This window comes from Meles meles, chromosome 7, assembly GCF_922984935.1.
Source record: "Meles meles chromosome 7, mMelMel3.1 paternal haplotype, whole genome shotgun sequence".
NCBI lineage: Eukaryota > Metazoa > Chordata > Mammalia > Carnivora > Mustelidae > Meles > Meles meles.
Window position 1 is genome coordinate 53355842 of NC_060072.1, and position 21406 is coordinate 53377247.

The 21406-nt window shown below is 39.4% G+C and overlaps 1 protein-coding gene across 1 annotated transcript in view; it reads right to left on the reverse strand.

Moving 5' to 3' along the window:
• Positions 1-677: 677 nt before the first annotated feature.
• Positions 678-21406, reverse strand: part of LOC123947309 (pregnancy zone protein-like) — a 51927-nt gene continuing 31198 nt past the window's right edge. The window contains exons 16-36 of the mRNA XM_046013446.1: positions 18102-18266; positions 16061-16166; positions 13479-13623; positions 12868-13096; positions 12244-12370; positions 11805-11926; positions 11542-11590; positions 9473-9556; positions 8542-8718; positions 8167-8254; positions 7650-7806; positions 7179-7253; positions 6716-6893; positions 6204-6427; positions 5062-5280; positions 4779-4909; positions 4107-4197; positions 3165-3233; positions 2690-2792; positions 1654-1695; positions 678-1022 (exon numbers count right to left, since the gene is read on the reverse strand). Of these exons, the coding sequence (XP_045869402.1) occupies positions 1000-1022; positions 1654-1695; positions 2690-2792; positions 3165-3233; positions 4107-4197; positions 4779-4909; positions 5062-5280; positions 6204-6427; positions 6716-6893; positions 7179-7253; positions 7650-7806; positions 8167-8254; positions 8542-8718; positions 9473-9556; positions 11542-11590; positions 11805-11926; positions 12244-12370; positions 12868-13096; positions 13479-13623; positions 16061-16166; positions 18102-18266 (2604 nt within the window). The 3' untranslated portion in view covers positions 678-999. The remainder of the gene's footprint in view (positions 1023-1653; positions 1696-2689; positions 2793-3164; positions 3234-4106; positions 4198-4778; positions 4910-5061; positions 5281-6203; positions 6428-6715; positions 6894-7178; positions 7254-7649; positions 7807-8166; positions 8255-8541; positions 8719-9472; positions 9557-11541; positions 11591-11804; positions 11927-12243; positions 12371-12867; positions 13097-13478; positions 13624-16060; positions 16167-18101; positions 18267-21406) is intronic.

Here is a 21406-nt window from a genome sequence, read left to right on the forward strand (position 1 = left end):
ATAATAAACAGTATTATTTAAAAAAAAGATGAAAAGAGAGAAATGACAGCAACCAGCCATAGTAGTTTTTTATTTAAAGACTTTATTTATTTATTTGAGAGAGAGAGTGAGCATGACTGGGGGTCGGGGAGGGGCAGAAGAAGAGGGTGAAGCTGACTCCCCACTGAGCAGGGTGCCCAGCACGGGGCTCCATCCTAGGACCCCGGGATCATGACCTGAGCAGAAGGCAGCCACTTAATTAACGTCATAGTCATTACTAAAACATTTTATTAAGCCACAGAAACGCAAATATTTTACTTGTAAAGAAAGGCATGCTGGATTTTATCACCCCAAAGATCTCTCTAAAGCTGTCCCTTTATAGTCATGCCAATACCCCACCCCTGCCCTACCATCACTAATTCCTGGAAATCACTAATTTTTCCCCATTTCTATAATTCTTTCATTTCAAGACTGTTAGATAAAAGGAATCATACTGTATGACCTTTTGAAATTGGCTTTATTTATACCAAACATCATGTTCTTGAGATCCATTCAAATTGTTGTGTAGATTAATAGTTTGTTCCTTTTTACTTCTGAGTAGTATTCCAAGGCATGAATGAGTCACAGTTAGTATAACCATTCACCTGTAATGGATATTTGGTTGTTTCCAATATTTGGAAACATTGTTTTCTTTTGCCTAAATTTCTGTGAATTACTTGAACACTTTTTGGAATTCCACTTTGATTTCTATGTAGTACATTAGCTCAGCTTTTCATATAACTTCTATAGTGTTTGTAAGAATGCTGCAGAGAACAGACACATACTTCAGAAGGGAAATCTACTATTGGTAAAGATCAAAAGAAATGGTAGAAGTGTATATGTCATAAACTTATTCAACATACAAATTTCATATATTTCCAATTCCTGTCCCCTATTTCTCCTACTATTTTCTCTCTTCTGATAAGGCTTTGTCTTTCATTGCTGGAGAAGATCATCTGATGAGGTCCACAATTTCCATTTTCAAGCATTTTTGTGTTCAGATTCTGAACAGTAGAATAAATGACACGAAAGTTAGGGAAATCCTGTCATCTACTGAAGGAATAACTTTTCATACTTCAATCATAAATATTTGATCTTAATAAATTTTAATTATTTTTAATGACAGGGCTGTTTTTGTTTTTTGTTTCCTATTTTAGAATGGAGAACTGAAGGTGTCACAGTGAGTGTTCTATTGTCAAAATGAACATTATTGACTGGCCTAAAGGAAAATCTTGTAGATCACATCTCTCATGCTGTGCTATATAGAAAACTACAGGGAAAATTTTCCTGACCTCAACTAGTGTAAGTTTAGAAGTATCCCGAAAAGGTCATAGGTGATAAACACATCACGACTGGTACAGAATATAAACTAAATATTAGATGATTTAGTTTTTATATGTTGCAAATTCCTGGACTCATCTGCAAACAAGTCACCCCAGACCCAGTAATTATAATTTACATGCATTTTTTAACCAAGAAATTCTAGAATATGTTTGAAATAGTTTAAATTCCTAAATGATACATCATGGGCTTTATAATATGATAAGAATATACTCAAGAAGCAACCTTATATGGACAACTGATATTTGTTTATTTTCCTTAGGTTGGCATTAGACTTCGCTGTTTATACTTTACCAGCACTGCAGGGATCCCTGTATTCTTCAATAGTGAATTCCTCTGAAACAGAATATATAAGACAGAAGGAGTGAAGACATTCAGTAATAGGCACATGGGAAGTTAACTGTAAATAACCTGTGTAAACTAGGAAAGAAAGTATAAAGACAGTTATGGAGCCAATGGAAATGAACGACTTCTGTACTAACGCATCCAGGACTAGTGGAGGGGGCAGTGAGAGAGAACTGGGCTTGGATACAGAAGTCAAGGGCAGGTTCCAAAGATGGAAGGTTCTCTATTGATGGGATACTCTATGGCCCTCTTCACAGCTGTGTTCTCTTCATTGGAATTTAACTTCCTCTCTGAACTCTTTCTCACTCCAGGAAGGAGTAAAATTTTACATTACCAGCATCTTAGGATGCTGGCAAATTTCTAGTTCTAAGTCATGAGCAAATGGAAGAATTTCCTGCTATATTCCAGAGTTTCTCAAATTTTGTGAGACTACTCAAGGCATGAGTCAACAATGGATCAAATTTGGGGTACCTGGGTGGCTCAGTCATTTAAGCATCTGCCTTCGGCTCAGGTCCTGGGATCTTTATACTTTCTTTCCCAGTTTCCTCCCATCCAACTCCTTTGCTCAGGGGAGGTCTGCTTCACCCATTCCCTCCATCCCTCCTCCCAGATCATGCTCTCTCTTGTGCATACTCTCTCTCTCTCTCAAATAAGTAAATAAAATATGTTTTAAAAAGATCAAATTTTAGGTCTCATATCATAAATCATACTGATTTTTTTTAGTTATTGCTACTCTACTTATATTTCTGGAATATTTCACTCCAGAACAAACAACTTTATAAGAGGATTTAGAAAGAACTGATCCTCTTATTGCTTTATAAGAACGGTTCAAGACTCGTTTAGGGGGCACAGGATTATCCAATGACCACAAACTCATTCTTTCTTCTGGTGAAAGATTGTGGAATTTTGTTTGAGTTAGGGTCATCCTTTATCAGGCTCATCAGTTTTTCCCTTTCAAAGCTCAGCATGTCTGAATCTCACTCACCTGTCTCGTAATAATCATAGGCTTTTACAGTGGCTGGTTTTAAATTGTCAACTTGGATGTCTTGTTCCACTGAGAAGGAGAAACTCAGGGTTTGATTGGTTAGCTGGAGAGACAGGAAAACTGAATTGGAATCAAAGATTAACTTAGTTTCTAGTTACCATTCTCTCTTCCTATGGTATTATCCAACCTTATGGTTATGCTATTCAACTGTATCAAAACCTATGGAAAGAATGGGACATTTTGAGACTTGCAGAATACACTCAAAGGCAGATATAAGAAGGACAAATGAGATGATTCTATGGATAGACAAATGTAGTAAAATGAGCCTTGTTGGTCAATCCAGGATTCATTTCCCTCTACCACTATTTTCTTCTCCCTCACTTGTATGTGTGTGCAAAACTTTATCCAGAATCTGGATTGATGTGTTGGAACCTCTAGTAGTTTCCCCAGATCTAGCAGAGTCACAGAATCTTACCTCTTCAAAGTAAATCAGGACATGGTTGGTGCTCACTTCAGTCCTTTGAATCTGAGGTTTTTGTTGGAGCTGTTGACCAAGAATATAAGCCAGATATAAGGGATGAGGAAATTCCAGGCTAAGAGCACTTTTCAGGTACTTATGATCTAACTGGCTGTTCAGAAACATCCAAGTGACTAATTGTGATTTCTTTGAGAATTACAGTGATATTTATTAAATGCTTTCTTATTATCTATCATCTCTATCATCTATTTATACCTACATATCTCTGTATCTATCTGTCATCTGTCTATCATCTCCCTAATCTATCTCTAACATACACGTTTTCTTTTTTTTTTAAGGATTTTATTTATTATTTGACAGACAGAGATCACAAGTAGGCAAAGATGCAGGCAGAGAGGGAGAGAAGCAGGCTCCCCAATGAGCAGAGAGCCTGAGGCAGGGCTTGATCCCATGAACCTGGGATCATGACCTGAGCTGAAGGCAGAGGCCTTAACCCACTGAGCCACCCAGGCACTCCCACATTTTCATGAAATTTGAGAATCATCCTTTATATGAAAAAAGAAGAAAGGAAGACTATCACATATATCAAATATATATGTGTATATGTATGATACATTTTTATATTACACATATGTCTATATACATTTTCTGCTTTTAAAAAATAGGATAATTCAATACCTCTCCATATACCTAATGTCTCAAGGGATGCTGGAGCATTATTAACCATGTCTATGACTTATGTATTACACTGTTAACCAGGTCTATGACTTATGTCTTACACCGCAGACCGCATAACAGCCACACCCACTATTGAAATGACTTAAACACTCTAGAGAAGAAGTGTGAGGGAGTAAACCTCTTGAAAATCCAATAAAACTGACAAGCATAAATGTCAGCTTTTATCATGATTTTGCTATCTGTGAGGGATTTAGGGCTTACCTTTTTCGCTGATGATTTCACAGGTATGAAGCCTGATATCATCTTCACGTCAACAATGACCATGTTGGAGCTTGGTCGTTCCCCAGCGTAACTATGAAGACAAGGCACAAGGACAAGGCATTCAAACAAAATTCTTTAGTGTTCATTCAAGACATAAACTCCCCCTCCTCTTTCATTTGTGCTGTTCCCTATCTTTAACTACAACTCAGCTTCCCCATCTATTCTATTTGTGTCTGCTCTGCTTGTTTGGAGAACCCAGCATTATGAAGTCACACTCTGGGGGTGCCTGGGTGGCTCAGTGGGTTAAGCCGCTGCCTTCGGCTCAGGTCATGATCTCAGGGTCCTGGGATCGAGTTCCGCATCGGGCTCTCTGCTCGGCAGCGAGCCTGCTTCCCTCTCTCTCTCTGCCTGCCTCTCTGTCTGCTTGTGATCTCTCTCTGTCAAGTAAATAAATAAAATCTTAAAAAAAAATGAAGTCACACTCTGCAGGTATGGCAACATCATATGCTCAGTGTTAAGGTTTTTCAGATTGGGTGAAGGAAATTTTCTTGTTAGTAAATATTGCAAGAATGCCGTATTCATAGTTTGTGACTTGGGACGATGGAGCTCCCCTGCAAAAGAAAACCACTTTCTCCATGTTCTACAAAAGGTCTCATCAACAGAAGGGTTTACCTAATGTTGATGTGAATCTGGAATTTCCTGTGAGCATGTACTCCATCACAATTCTTGGGGAGAGTATCAACCTTCAGAGTGAAGGGGACTTTCCCTTCTTTCTTAGGCAGGATGTTATATCTCAAGAATGTCTACAACAAATGGAAAAAAAAATCCTTTATCATTGCCCTCAAATAGTCTGTTCTCCTTAGCTCACACATCTTTTTCCATTTGGAGATTCATATCCAGTTCTTGAAGCTTTCTCCCCACATTTGTAGCACCCCCTAAACCCTGGAAGTCTCACCTGGAGGTACACACATCCTGACCCTGACACGGTCGTGCTGTACTCCCCTGGAATCTCTGGCAGCCCAACCTCCTGCAGCAACAGACGATTAGCATCGTGGACATGGAATTCTTCAGAGAACGTCTCTGAAGACTTGACCGTGACTACAGAGGATTTCTCCCTTTTACTGAAAGTTGCCGCTCCATATTTGGACAGGGCTTGGAGAGCTACCACCGTATCCTGAAAAAAGATGGGGCAGAAGTCACGGGAGTGAAGGTAACAGAATCATACTGGATGTAGATCACATCAATACTACTCTCTCTTAGAGTGGTTTCATGACAAACACAGACCCGTTATTAACCACAAACTATTCTATGTACTTTAGGGGGGACATTAAAACATTTCCCCATTCAAGTAGTCTACACTATACATGTGGAAATTAGATCCAAACATTGACATAGAGCAGAGGCTATTTCAATAATTTAGAAATTTATATAATAATGTATAATAATAATAGAAATTTATATAATAATATTTGTTGTAAACATTCAGGGAAAGGGGAAGAAAGCAGAGCTAGATTAGTAAGAGAACACTTCCTAATGAGAAGGTAAGTAAGAAGATTTACTTGAGGGAGGTACTGTGAAGAAGAAATAAAATTATGTATGAATCATGAGAAAGATTTATACAGACAGAAAGAGAGGCATCAGGGACTACCAGGTGGGAAACATGTGGAGACACAGAAAAAGGAGAGAGCCAATTCCAGAAAAAGTGAAGAGTTTAGTCTAATTAGAAGGGAGTATTTGTGTTTAGTGGGGAAGAGTAAATACTTTGAATAACATTAGTAGATTGTTTCAGTCTCCTTTTGGGTGAGAAAAATAAAAAAGATTTGCTTTACCAGGGAAGTCATTTTATGAAATATTGCTTTAGGAAGATTGATCCATTTTACATTTATGGGTTGACTAAGGAGAGAAGAGATGAGGTATTGTACAGAGGACAGAACAATAATAAATATATAAAATAATGAGGCTGGAACCTTTCTGGTGATGGAGGAACAGAGAATGCGTGAATTAGAAATACTATCTGATTATTCAACTCCTAGAATATGCTTGTGTCTACATATGTATTAACATATTTATCTTTCTTCCTAGAGGCTCTCCACAGACCTGAGTAGAGGAGAAGCCCCCTTTGGGGTTTTGTTGCTTCGTGATCCATTTCACAATACGTGAAGCCACAGACAGGTCTTCTGAAGATCGGGCAGGCCAAGCAGTCAGATAGGCAAGGAGCACGTATGAAGTCATCTCCACTTCAACAGAAGGAGCCCGAGGTTGATAATAAAATGTCGTAACTTCTTCAACTTTTCCAGGACGCTGCCAGTGGATTGAGTCCTCTTTGAAATGGAAAAGGATACTATCTTAAACTTAAAGTGTGATCTTATTTAATTAATTGTTAAAGATTGTATTTTTTTATTGCGTGAGAGTGCAAGAGATCATGAGCAGGGGGAATTGGTAGATGGCGTGGCAGACTCCCCACTGAACAGGGAGCCTGATGTGGGACCCGATCCCAGGACCTGGGGATCATTACCTGAGCTGAAGGCAGACACTTAACAACAGAGCCACCCAGGCACCCATCAATCACTGGTGATTCCGGAGGTAAATTTTGCAGTAGCAGCCCTTACCTTCTTTTATGGCATCTTTGTCCAGCGATTCAAGAAGATCACTTCGCCTGGCCTGGTTTCCTGCTAGGGCAAAGGCATAGGCCAGTAAGGCCTTGGTGTAGACAGGATTTCCTTGGCCCTCTGAGATGGATCTCCAGGCATTTTCCAGGCAGAATAGAGCATTGCGGACAACAGGGTGCTATAAGGTAGATAAAAAATCTTTAGATAGCACAAGCAGGCTAATGAATTGTCCACAGGCTAACACCAGATTAAAAGGCACAATGTGTCATGTTACATCATGGTTCTGACCGGAGAATAATTTCCTTGGCAGCTTCCAAAGGGATTTAGTTTTTTATGGTCTAGTGGAATATACCAAAATTAAATAACAGGACAACCACAACTTATTTTCCTTACAGAGTCACAGCTACAGGATTAGTATTCCTTGTATCTGTGAGGGAGGTAGAGGGACTGTTCTGGTACATACAGTGACAGGCAGTGGCATCTCCAGCAGAGCAATGGTGATGTAGGCAGAGAGCGTCAGTTCATCATCTACCCCACCCTGTACAGAGCAGAAGCAGAGACACTCAAACACTCCAATAGTCATTAGGCAGAGCTGGATCATTCTACTCCCCCACCCTCCCTACTCCACACACTCTTCACTAGAAAGCATCTTTTCTTGTGCAATATTGTTGATTTTTTCCCCATTCTCCTCCACTCTCAAATTCTCGAATCAACTTCAAATTATTTCCCCTCACTTTTAGTAATATATTGGGGTTTTTTGCACCCTATTTTATAATTCAGTAAAAATGGCTGTTTTATTGTCAGATTTCAGAAGCTTTAGAGAGTACCATCCTTCCTTAAAGATATGTCACTAGGACAGGAGGAATCAACAGGAGTGTCTTTGCCCCTACATGTCTCTGTTTTCAGGGACCAGAACAAAATGAACAGCATCCACCTTAATGGCGTTGTTTAGAAGCGATCCGGAGCGTTGGAAACAACCATTTTCTTTTTGTCTCTGTGAGATCCAGGTGAGGGCACTCGTGATGTGTGACATCTCCACAAAAATGTGTGACTGGGCTTGAGCAAAGGACTTGAGCACAAATGCAGTGAGCCTGTCCAGTACAGGAGAGACAGACATGAGGATCATCTCACATCTCTTTCTGTCCTGTCCCTCTTACTTTCCCTTAATGCACAGTATAGAACTTCTTCTACTACCTTTTCACTTTATAACACCTTCTGCCTTCTATTTCCATTTGGGGGGAATCTTTATTTTACTGCTATTTACTGTGCTATCACAGCTGGCATGCCTTCATACAAGAAATGATGCAGTCACATAGTAGTGATGACAGACATATGGATTTTTAAAGGATAACCCATTTCCCTGAAAGAACCCCATGTATCAGAGAATCATTATTTCTAGAGTTTGAGAATAGAATGGATCTATAGCAAGCATATGAAAATAATGATCTTACCATGTGTTTCCTTGACTTCTACCATCATGATCCCCAAAGGTGCTATATGAACCATCTCTGTGCTTATAATTCAACTGCCTTTGGTACCCTGAAGAGGAAGTTTTTGTGGATTTATGAAATAGAAGAGATGTTGGAGAAGTAATTAGTTTTTTTCTTCAGAATGTGGTTGGGAATCATAGGAAAACTCCTATTTTGTTAAGATGTCTCCAAGGCTTGATATGCCATTGAATTGCCTGGTATCAGAGTGGGACATTTTATTGGTTGTCACAGCAACAGTGATTATTAAATCTTAATCAAAGGGATGCTGATTTGAGTTCACTGACAGAGATATTTAGGGAATCAACTAAGATTTCTCCTTTTGGGATTATTGCTCACCACTGATGAGGTAACCGATGGCTTTGGACTTGATAGTCTCTGTCAGCTGTCGGGTCTCATTCAGATAGTTCAGAACATAGATGTTAGGGACAAAAAGGACCATATTTTGCTCTCCACAACCATACGGCATCTGGAGAAGATTCTGAAGATTTTGCATTGCAGAGCCTAATATGTCACCTGGGGAATGAAAGACATTAAAAAAATCAGAGGAGGGGTGCCTGGGTGGCTCAGTCAGTTAAGTGTCCAACTCTTAGTTTCTGCTTAGATCATGATCTATCTCATGGGTGGTGGGATTGAGCCCCGCTTTGGGCTCTGTGCTCAGTTGGGAGTCTTCTTAAGGATTCTCTTCCTCTGCCTCTGTTCCTCCACTCACTTGCATGGGGGCTCTCTCTTTCTCTCATAAAGAAATAAACCTTTAAAAAAAAACCCAGAGGCACTCAGGGCTGGTTTCTACTGGGATAAGAAGATAGATTACTAGCTAAACAAGAGGTCAAATCACGTATGGAGAGTAGGACAAGAAAGCATAAGAGGTGAAGAAAAGAAACAGAAAGGACAGAAAAAAGTGGGAGAAAAGTCGATGAATCCAGGATGGAAAAAACAATGGGTGGGCATATCTTTTCTGATGAACCACATGCCTGGTAAAAACCAACTGTTTTCAAATCTATTAGGAAGCCTCACCACCTAGCCAATCTCTGAAGATAAGGGCACAGAGAGATGACACTTTTTACTCTTTTGAGTACGTCAAGGTATAAAAAGTAGCACAACATCTCTTTAACCCCATCCTGACTAATATACAATGCAATTCTTAGCTTAGCGCTCTTTCTCTCAACCCAGTGCTTACAGCCAAAGTCTTCACTAACCATGGATGGTGAGGCTGCATGCACTGGAGTAATGAGATGGACAGTGGCTTGCCTTGGGCTGGGAGACTCACCCAAAACCGAAAATGTCGCCCTGGCAGATCCTTCAACCACATCTGAAGGAACTTTGAGTGACAACTTTTCAGATACACCAGTTTCTAAGGAAAGAAGATATATATATATATATATATATATATATATATATATATATATATAAGGGAAGGGAAAAAAATGACAGAAATATTCTAGTTTTTCTTTGAAATTTTTCCTCTTTGGATCAAATTTCAACCTTTCATGTCTTTTGATCATTCTATAATTTCTTTGATGCAATCTGAGTTTCTCCTATAACCGTGATTCATCTCACAGTGAAATTCATATTATGTTTATGCTAAATTTTTACAGATTTTCTTACATGTATATACCTTATGTTATTTCCTTCCCCTCATTACCTACTTATTTCTTTCTCTTTGTTGTTTATATTAATATTTATTATTAGTGTTTTTTGAAAATAACATTCATGTCATAAATATGTTTGAAGTGCATGCTATGTGACAGGTTCTGTTTTAAGTGCAGTGAAAAAATGATTTTCAAAATTTCCCTGATATCCCAGTTTTCATCTTAATGGGAATTGTAAGATACCTAATAAATATTTAGTATGATAGAGGCTAGTAAGTTCCATAGGGAAAATTAAAGTGGAGTGTTTGTATGGGTGAGCTAGGTAAGACAGAGCAAATCAGAAAGTGTAGGGTGAGGGAAGCGGGTTCCCCTCTTTGATAAGACAAAAGCATAGGTGACTGGAGACTTTAAGTATGTCAAGGTGTAAGATTTATAGATATCTGGGGAAAGGGACTTCCAGAAAGAATGAACAAAAAGCTAAAAGAATCCGGAGAGCATGCTAGCTGTGTTACAAGACCAGACTAGGAGTCCTGTGTGGCCAGAGGAGGGTAAGTGAGAGAGCTAGTAATAGGATATGAAGTCATGGTAGTAGCAAGGGTTTGGAGACAACATTGGAGACATAGCTTTTAACTTTCAGGGACATGGGAAATTCTTGGAAGGTTTGGACAGAAGAGGCACATGATCTGAAACATGCTTTAAATGATCCCTTTTGTTGTGGGATGTAGGGAAAGATGACCAGGTGACCAGGTAGGAAGTTATTGATATGATCCAAGAGAGAAAATGCTAGAATAGAGGTGGACATGGTGAGAAGTGGGAAGATTCTGGATATAATGTGAAGGTGGAGCCAACTAGATTTGAAAGTAGATTGGGTGTGGAGTGTAAGAGAAAGAACATATTAAAGGATGACCCCAAAGTTTTATTTCAAGCAGGTAGAATAATGGAATTTCCATCCTCTGAGATGGGGGAAATCGTAGGAGGTGTGGGTTTGTGGAGACCAACAGAAGAGCAGTTTTGAACATGCTAGGTTTGAGATGTCTATTTGTCTACAGGCCTGTAAGTGGAGATGATTCATGGGCAACAGAATACACAAGTTTGAGTGAGGAAAGCTGTGTGGACCCAAGTTGTTTATTTTGTGGTCTCCATTACAAAGTTGTTATTTAAGTTCTGTGACTAAATGAGATTATCAAGGGATGCTTCTAGAGAGGAGAGATCTCACCCTGAGCATTGTCCTCAAGATGATTCTAGATGGTGCAGAGTTGAATATTTTAAAGGTAATTTTGATATGATTATATTAATGGTATTAGTAAAATATTGGTTTTCAATATATGTCAGTGACCTGAAGTTCTTCTTCAAATAATGGACACAGGTAAATTAACCTTGAGTACCTTTAAACTATTTATTGAATAATAAATATTACTATTTATTAGATATTTTACATGTAGATATTTTAATACTTTGAAAATTGTTTAAAAAGAAGTTTGAAAAACACAGGGGTATGGAAAAGAATCCTGTTCTATGGTCTTCGACTTTAGTTCTCATTATCAGCCAGGAGCTTCTAGGTAAGTCTTTTAACTTCTTTAAGCCTTCACCAGGAAAAGACTTCTGAATCAAATATCCTTAGATTTTCACATGGGAGAGTACACTAATTTTTTTCCCCCAGAGGAATACATACCCCGAAGAGCATTCTAAAACTATATACTTTGGCAAGTGGCTTAACATGCGAATTTTGTCTCTTTTTGACATTTACCTGCACAGAGGAGTGTGTTGAAAGTTTCTTCCTGTTCTATTCCTTCAGGCTTTATATTGGGGAAAAAAAGTGAAAAAGAAGGTCATACTGAGTGTATAGGAAAAAATCAATCACTTTAAAATAGAGGAGAAAACATTAGTAAGAAACTGAGTTGTGGCTACATCTATATTTTTGGGAATGAAATGTCGCCGTCACAAACATATTAGATCATGCTGTATAATATAATAAGTCTTCTGAGACACAGAGAAAGCTTACTAGCATACCTCAACTAATAAGGGCTTGATTACGGTATCCTTCTGTCCAAGTTCTGGAACTCTTGGCACCTCCTTGCCGCACAACTCCTGAGATTGCAGAGCTTCCACAGTAGCTGTGAAATTCATCTTTCCTGGGGAATAAGATTCTTACGGAGTTAAATAGTGATTCTATATTGCATGGTTTGTCTTTTCAAGTTTCTCCTACACTGCATATATTGCAACATATATATATGTGTGTATGTGTGTGTGTGTGTGTGTATACATAATCATATATATATGTATATATATACGTATATATATACGTATATACATATATATATATCTTTCAAGGCTGACAGAAAAAAATCACTGTTGGAGGAGGAGAAAAAGACATGTATCTGGATCCGAGTGTGGAAAGCAAATCATTACAACATAAGAAGTAGGATCTGTCAACAGATTTACCACTTACCCAGTGACTTTGGGGTCACAGCCCAGGACATGGTTTCCTGCTTATTTCCACAGATACAGGGAGTGTCTTCATTCTTTTTCACTAAGTCGGCTGACTTGTCAGGGAAGGCTTCCAGCTGCACACTGACCTATCCCCATAACCATGCATAAGTTTGAGAAAGAACACAGGTAGAGGGACAATAACAGGGGCAAGGAGCTTCGAGGGACAATGGGAACTAATTGAGAGGTTTTGAGAAATTGTTCAAACAAGGTAAATCCTGTCCAACACTTTGTAGTTAGATGTTGCCAATAGGGAGCTGAAAAACTGACAAGAACTGAGATAATTCCCAGGGTTTAGGATTGTGCCAGCACAACGAAGAGGTGTTTGCTTTAGTCAGAGCAGAAAGAAAAAATCAGGTGGAAATGAGGTCTGAATACACAGAAAATACAAAGTCCCAAATGAATATAACCTTTCCACCTTGGGCCAGTCAGGGAGCTTTGCTCTTAGCAACTATCCCATTCCCAAATTAGGTTACATCATTCTTCAGCTATGATTTGCTGGGACATTACCTAGAAGACCTGCCTATTAAACGGCGACTGGGTGTCTCCCTTCCACTTTTGCTCTCCTCCAGAGAAGTGTCCTTACCCGAATACAATGGGCCAAATAGTTGAACACGGTGGCTTTCAGCATAAAGGCTTCTCCTCGCACTACAGAGTAGGGGAGAGTGAGTTCCAGGAAGAAGGGCTGGAACACTTGAAGAGAGATGATGGGGGAGAGGCCCAGCCCTGTGGTTCCAGACAAGCAGAGCGCGCTGGCCTTCCACTCCGTGATGGTGTCAGGGACCTTTACTGCCAACTCACTCCTACCTGATAAACTAGAGAAGGGAATAAGAGGAAGCTTTGCGAGGCAATCTTTTTTTTTTTTTTCAGCACAGAGCCTAGCTGATAGTGTGCTAACCTAGTAACCCAGTATGGTTAACGCTAAACCTGATAACTAGGTTTGGCACTCCTAGCAAAGTCTCTGAAAGGTTTTCCTTTCCTTTTAGGGATAAGAGTAGTTTCCTACTTATGATTTTAGATATCTCAGGACCAAATTAGAAAAAAAATTGCATTGTTGAGCTATGAGATCAATGAACTATGAGCCTAAAAGTTTACCAGGAAGAAGTGGAACAGAACTGCAAGGCTCAGGAACACCAGAATCATAGACGGTGAGCCACATCTTTTCCTCAACAAAATTCTGGGCAACACACAACTTACCTGAGTGGCACCAAGTCCCAGATCCAGGTCTCAGGGAAATACTTCCGGACCGTCTCTTTCACTTCCACAATGGGCGAGTTCTCTCTCGGGAGCATTGCAAAAGCTCCAATACCAGGTGCTCCAATACCAGGTGTGAGAGGAAGGACTGTGGCAGGACAATATGAGGGCTCCGTGTAAACCTCATTTTTACATGAATTTCTTAGTGTTGCCTAGTTTCTCGAGTAAAATGAGGTCATTTGCTCAGGGAATGTTTATTATTGGAATGGCCTAATCTACCAGCTTGTGACTTTGTTCATTTATCTATTTTTCTTCTAGGAAAGCGAATCCTATTGCTTCTTCAAAGAGTCTGGAGGTAAATGTATTTTTCTCTGGACATGAAAGCAAATGTAGTTCTCTAGAAGCAGATTATTCAATGGGCAAAGGGAAGAATAAAGAGTAATTTAATACATCAAATACTGCTTTCATGCTGAAAGCATGATCGACCACATGCTCTCCAATTGCAGCGAGAATCAAACAAGAAGAATGAATAGTAGCTACAGCAAGAGGATTTCAGAAATGCTTTTCTTTTCTTTTCTTTTTTTTTTTACAGTGGTTGAGATACGGACAGAAAATCTAGGATACAGTAAAGTATGTATTACAAACAGCAGAGACTCAATAAAGGACAGAAAATGAACTTCAGATTGGCCAGAGAAGACTTCACTGAAGTAGACTTTTAGATGATCACTGAAGGATGAGAAACAGAGAATGGAGGAGGTATTTGATGGAAATGGCTCTATGAACACACACGCAGAGGTCAGAAGGGATGTTCTGCAAGGAAAATGGAGGAAGATATCTATTTTAGGGCTGTGTTGAGTAAATAGTAGATGTATAGAATGAAACACCATGAAGATTTGGACAAAAAAATTAGATATGTTAAGGTAGGAGTTAGCTTGATTTAAAAAAAAAGGTGATACTCTAGAGATCAGAAGATAGAGATCACAGGTATAAATATATAAATAGAAATGTGATATATATATTTACATATATATAATAATATCATTTTCAAAACTCCATATGTTCTACCACACAGGAATATGATGAGAACATGTCCCTTTGCTCTTAGGACAGTGCTCTTTTTTCTGTACACAGAATTTTCTTTTTCTTTTTCTTTCTTTTTTTTTTTTTGTACACAGAATTTTCTTTCTGTTGAGGGAATAATCTTAGTTATTCCCCTGTTGTCAACTAGAACTTTATTTTTTGTTTTCTTAGGTAAATAATTCCTACTGTATTAAAGCATTTCTACTGTATTAAAGTATGTGGTTTTTAAAAAAAATTTTTTAAAGATTTTATTTATTTGACAGAGATCACATGTAGGCAGAGAGGCAGGCAGAGAGAGAGAGAAGGAAGCAAGCTTCCCACTGAATAGAGAGCCTGATGCAGGGCTGGATCCCAGGACCCTGAGATCATGACCTGAGCCGAAGGCAGAGGCTTAACCCACTGAGCCACCCAGGCACCCCTATGTGTTTATTTATTTACTTATTTTTTTTAAAGATTATATTTATTTATTTGACAGACAGAGATCACAAGTAGGCAGAGAGGCAGGCAGAGAGAGAGGAGGAAGCAGGCCCCCTGCTGAACAGAGAGCCTGATGCGGGGCTCAATCCCAGGACCCTGGGATCATGACTAGTTTATGACTAGCCGAAGGCAGAGGATTTAACCCACTGAGCCACCCAGGCGCCCCAGACGCCCTTATTTTTAAGAAACACTTTATACCAGCATGTTTCTCATTAAGAAGTAGGATTAGTCGATAGCCAAACATGCATTGAGAAATTTCTCTAGGCCTGACAGTAATCGAAAAGAATACTCAGAATCTTTTCAAATTTCCCCTATTTTCAGATATACTTGAAACCCACAAGGAGACTACTGGTATATCTGCTGAAAGTTGGATTATTCTATTGAGTCCAATACATCAAAACCTCTTTGATTTTTATAAAAGAATATGACATAGACAATAAATGCCTGTAGGACCCTTCGCATTTTTCAGCCTCCCTTGCCATAAGGGAAGACGTGATATATGCCACTTCCACAGCTGGCCAAAAAAAGTCATATGGAAACCAACTCCTTTCCCATGGTAATGACCTTAAATGTCACATTGGAGATGGAGTCATAGGTGAAACCAGAATGGGTATCCCAGACTCACTGATTGGTAAGGAGCTGCTCCGGACAGCCACTGAACTCAAAAAGAAGTTTCGTGTGAGCAGAAAATAAAAGCTGTCGTATGCTCGGACACTGAGATGTGGGGGTTTCTTTTACTGCGGTATAGTCTGTCTTACCCTGACCCATGTAGGTGTTGAAACCACCCGGATAAGAAGGATTCGAAATAGCAAGATTATTGAAGGATGGGACAAAAAGACAGTCAATTTTGATTTCAGAGAGAGAGAGAGAGAGAGAGAGAAACAATAATTGCTTTTAAAAATCCTATTTTTTTGGGAGGAATGTTATTTGGAGAAAACTTACCAAGAAGTTGCTCCAGAGTCACAATGTTTATATTCAGAAAAACATCATTTTCCCCCCTATTATCATAGCAGGCAAGTAAATCTCACCGTTACCTCCTGCATAGGCCATAGGCATTCCTGGGTACGGCGAAAACAGCTGACAAAAATGCGGCTTGCGGATTTTTGAGTTGGTAAAAATATTTAATCCTGCGGACTGGACGAAAATGAATTATGAAAGCATACTGGCAAACCAATCTTGAGAGTGGAATATTGTCTTACATTTGGACCGTAGGGGCCAAGGGCAGTGTGCCCCAAGATATCCCACATGGCGTTTGATTATTTTGAGTTGAAGTTATTTGGGGGACAGCTGGTACAGGGACACTCAGTCCCTTTTCTGTCCCTCTCACAGCAGTAACACATGTCCCACGTGAGAGCTACACTCCCTGTACTAAGAATGAAAAAAAAATTCTTATCACCAGAGGTAGAAACTTTAAGCCAAGAAAGTCATAGAAACAAGCCCTGTATTGTTTTGTTTTCTAATCTGTGACCTCAAGCCAAATTCCACTTAGAATCCTAAAGCTCTCAAAACTCTGTTTTCCTTATTCTGCCAATTTCTCACAAATGGACTGCATCTTTGTCCAAAAAGTGTACGAACTGGGGGCTCCTTCATTTCTGTAGGCCTCGGTTTCATTATTGGACCTTCATGAACACATAATGACACTGTTTTTTGTTTTTGTTTTTGTTTTTTATCTCCAGTTAATCTGTCACATGTAAATGTAATTCTTAGTTCAGCAGGAAGATCCTGAAGGAGGGTAGAGGAAGAATTTTTCCTTCCCTACACTATCACACTTTCATTATTATTATGCACAGAGCTTGTCCTCATGAAAATTCTGTACAATAGGGAACGGAGCTATTTTACAAGTAGGAAAACAGAGTCACGGAAAGTGGAGTTCATCCAGTTAGCAAACAGAAGTTGGGATCAGAACTCATGTCTTCTGATTCCTATTTCTGAATTTTGTGTGCTGTAAGCTGATGGCCCTTTAACTATCTTTTGCATCCAAGGAGCTAAATAAACACACTTGGATGTTTATCTTCCCTTTCTTTTCTCCCCCCAAACAAATATAAATAGGCAGATGCCTACAGGATAGCCGGACTCCTACAGTCCACCTGGTCCCAGACATCTTTCCCTTCAATACTAGTCACAGGCAAATACTACTTGCTGTCTTAGCTCAGAGTATCAGCACATTGTGGGACACTGAGGCACAGCTGTCTGTGGTGGCGGCCACATGGACTAGGGAGAAAGATGTCAGAAATATGTGTTTAAAGATGAAACAATAGGCTAGTAGACCTAAAAAGTCCTCTTTCTATCTCTGCCACCAAAGGAGTGATGATTCTGGAGGCTCCAGAACAGGGAGATTCAAATTGCTGTCTGCCCGGCTGCAGAAGAATGACCTGTTTTCCTCAAAGTTTAAAGAGAGTTGTTCATCCTTTTGGTGGTTTGGTGATAAGATTTAATCTCACAAGCTGGATAAACTGTCCTTGCAGAACACTGCCTCCTTACGGTTAATCTCAAAGACAAGCATTTTATAACAGACCTGTAAAGTGAGCTTGATTACCCAAGTTTTGTCAATCTTTTCTTTCTGAAAGGCTGCTTTCAAGTTTTCCTCAAATTCTGCTGCACTGAAAATGATGAAAGTATCAGACTTTTCGTTTTCAGTCATTTATTCATTCAATACGTATTTACTGTGCTAAGGGCTGCTAAAATGGCTATCCATAAGGTACTCACTCCCCTTCCCAAGGGTGTCAGAGGCACGATGGAAAATGTTAGGTTATTCTCACTTACTAGAATCTCTGGCAGAGGCTGAGAGGGGGATATGACAGTAATAAATAGCTTTGGGATCAACTTGGTTAAGGCTGTGGGCCCTAAAGGTACACCTCTTGCTCTTTAGAGGGCCAGATAAATTGGTGATTGAACATCTACATGTCTACAAAGTCCTCCATGCCTCTGAGGGTTCAGTATTTCTCTGTCATCTTTGCTTTGCTTTATGGGACACAGGATCAGATTCTAGAGCTGAGAAGTCCGCTTGTTCTCCATTTTAACAAGGACTTAAAACTCGGTTTTGGTTATATATTTGGGAAGATGAATTACCTCAAAAATACTGTAAATGTCATCATCATCCATGAACCGCTTTGGTGTGTACATGATTCCATTGTGAATTATGTCCTCTGCATTGATACACTGCTCATCATCTTCATTCAGGGGATATCCATATCCAGGGCTAAAGACATTCTTTACTGGCAGCAAATTATAGACCTGAAAAATCAAGACAACAAAGGGAAAAACTCTTGTTTTGTTTCTTAATTTTATTTTGAGTGTGATAATGTTCAATCTGGGATTTAAAAGATCATGGTGTTTCTTTAATACTCCCATGCCAACACTATTAAACGGAACACAATCATGGGAAGATCATAAAAGTTATGGATCCTAATCCTCCTTTTGTACAAGAGAAATAAATACATACAGAAATCAAATTAATTGATCCAAGTCTCAGATCCCATTTGGTTGAGTAAGAATAAAACTCAAGTTTCCTGTGTCCCAGCCCAAATGTACTCTTTTGTTTATTTTTTATTTTTCTTAATGAAAGGCATCTTGTTTTTGTTTGTTTGTTTGTTTGTTTGTTTTAGCATAACAGTATTTATTGTTTTTGCACAACACCCAGTGCTCCATGCAATACGTGCCCTCCCTATTACCCACCATCTGGTTCCCCAACCTCTCACCCCCCGCCCCTTCAAAACCCTCAGGTACTTTTTCAGAGTCCATAGTCTCTCATGGTTCACCTCCCCTTCCAATTTCCCTCAACTTCCTTCTCCTCTCCATCTCCCAATATCCTCCATGTCATTTGTTATGCTCCACAAATAAGTGAAACCATATTATACTTGACTCTTTCTGCTTGACTTAATTCACTCAGCATAATCTCTTCCAGTCCCGTCCATGTTGCTACAAAAGTTGGGTATTCATCCTTTCTGATGGAGGCATAATACTCCATCGTGTATATGGACCACATCTTCCTTATCTGTTTGTCCGTTGAAGGGCATCTTGGTTCTTTCCACAGTTTGGCGACCGTGGCCATTGCTGCTATAAACATTGGGGTACAGATGGCCCTTCTTTTCACTACATCTGTATCTTTGGGGTAAATACCCAGTAGTGCAATTGCAGGGTCATAGGGAAGCTCTATTTTTAATTTCTTGAGGAATCTCCACACTGTTCTCCAAAATGGCTGCACCAACTTGCATTCCGACCAACAGTGTAAGAGGGATGTTTCCCCACATCCTCTCCAACACATGTTGTTTCCTGTCTTGCTAATTTTGGCCATTCTAACTGGTGTAAGGTGGTATCTCAATGTGGTTTTAATTGGAATCTCCCTGATGGCTAGTGATGATGAACATTTTTTCATGTGTCTGATAGCCATTTTATGTCTTCATGGGAAAAGTGTCTGTTCATATCTTCTGCCCATTTTTTGATATGATTATCTGTTTTGTGTGTGTTGAGTTTGAGAAGTTCCTTATAGATCCTGGATATCAACCTTTTGTCTGTACTGTCATTTGCAAATATCTTCTCCCATTCTGTGGGTTGCCTTTTTGCTTTGTTGACTATTTCCTTTGCTGTGCAGAAGGTTTTGATCTTGATGAAGTCCCAAAAGTTCATGTTCGCTTTTGTTTCCTTTGTCTTTGGAGACATATCTTGAAAGAAGTTGCTGTGGCTGATATGGAAGAGGTTACTGCCTATGTTCTCCTCTAGGATTCTGATGGATTCCTGTCTCATGCTGAGGTCTTTTATCCATTTTGAGTTTATCTTTGTGTACGGTGTAAGAGAATGGTCGAGTTTCATTCTTCTACATATAGCTGTCCAGTTTTCCCAGCACCATTTATTGAAGAGACTGTCTTTTTTCCACTGTATCTTTTTTCCTGTTTTGTTGAAGATTATTTGACCGTAGAGTTGAGGGTCCATATCTGGGCTCTCCACTCTGTTCCACTGGTCTATGTGTCTGTTTTTATGCCAGTACCATGCTGTCTTGGTGATCACAGCTTTGTAGTAAAGCTTGAAATCAGGTAACGTGATGCCACCAGTTTTGTTTTTGTTTTTCAACATTTCCTTAGCAATTCGGGGTCTCTTCTGATTCCATACAAATTTTCGGATTATTTGCTCCAGCTCTTTGAAAAATACTGGTGGAATTTTGATCGGAATGGCTTTAAAAGTATAGATTGCTCTAGGCAGTATAGATATTTTAACAATGTTTATTCTTCTGATCCAAGAGCATGGAACGGTCTTCCATCTTTTTGTGTCTTCTTCAATTTCTTTCATGAGTGTTCTGTAGTTCCTCGAGTACAGATCCTTTACCTCTTTGGTTAGGTTTATTCCTAGGTATCTTATGGTTCTTGGTGCTATAGTAAATGGAATCAATTCTCTAATTTCCCTTTCTGTATTTTCATTGTTAGTGTATAAGAAAGCCACTGATTTCTGTACATTGACTTTGTATCCTGCCACGTTGCTGAATTGCTGTATGAGTTCTAGTAGTTTGGGGGTGGAGTCCTTTGGGTTTTCCATATAAAGGATCATGTCGTCTGCGAAGAGAGAGAGTTTGACTTCTTCATTGCCAATTTGGCTACCTTTTATTTCTCTTTGTTGTCTGATTGCCGTTGTTAGGACTTCTAATACTATGTTGAACAAGAGTGGTGAGAGTGGGCATCCTTGTTGTGTTCCTGATCTCAACTGGAAAGCAGCAAGCTTTTTCCCATTGAGGATGATATTTGTAGTTATACGCCAATAAGCTAAGCAACCTAGATGAAATGGATGCATTCCTGGAAAACTATAAACTCCCAAAACTGAGCCAGGAAGAAATTGACAACCCGAATAGACTGATATCCAGCAACGAGATTGAAGCAGTGATCTAAAACCTCCCAAAAAACAAGAGCCCAGGACCTGACGGATTCCCTGGGGAATTCTACCAAACTTTCAAAGAAGAAATAACACCTATTTTCCTGAAGCTGTTTCAAAAAATTGAAGCAGAAGGAAAACTTCCAGACTCTTTTTATGAAGCCAGCATTACCCTGATCCCCAAACCAGGCAAAGACCCTACCAAAAAGAAGAATTTCAGACCAATATCACTGATGAATATGGATGATAAGATTCTCAACAAAATCCTAGCAAACAGGATCCAACAGCACATTAAAAAGAGTATCCACCATGACCAGGTGGGATTCATCCCTGGGTTACAAGGATGGTTCAACATTCGCAAATCAATCAATGTGATAGAACAAATCAATAAGAGAGAAGAACCACGTGGTCCTCTCAATTGATGCAGAAAAAGCATTTGACAAAATCCAAATGTACTCTCTTAAAAAGGAAACCAAGGGGCTCCTGGGTGGCTCAGGTCATGATCTTCTCAGGGTCAT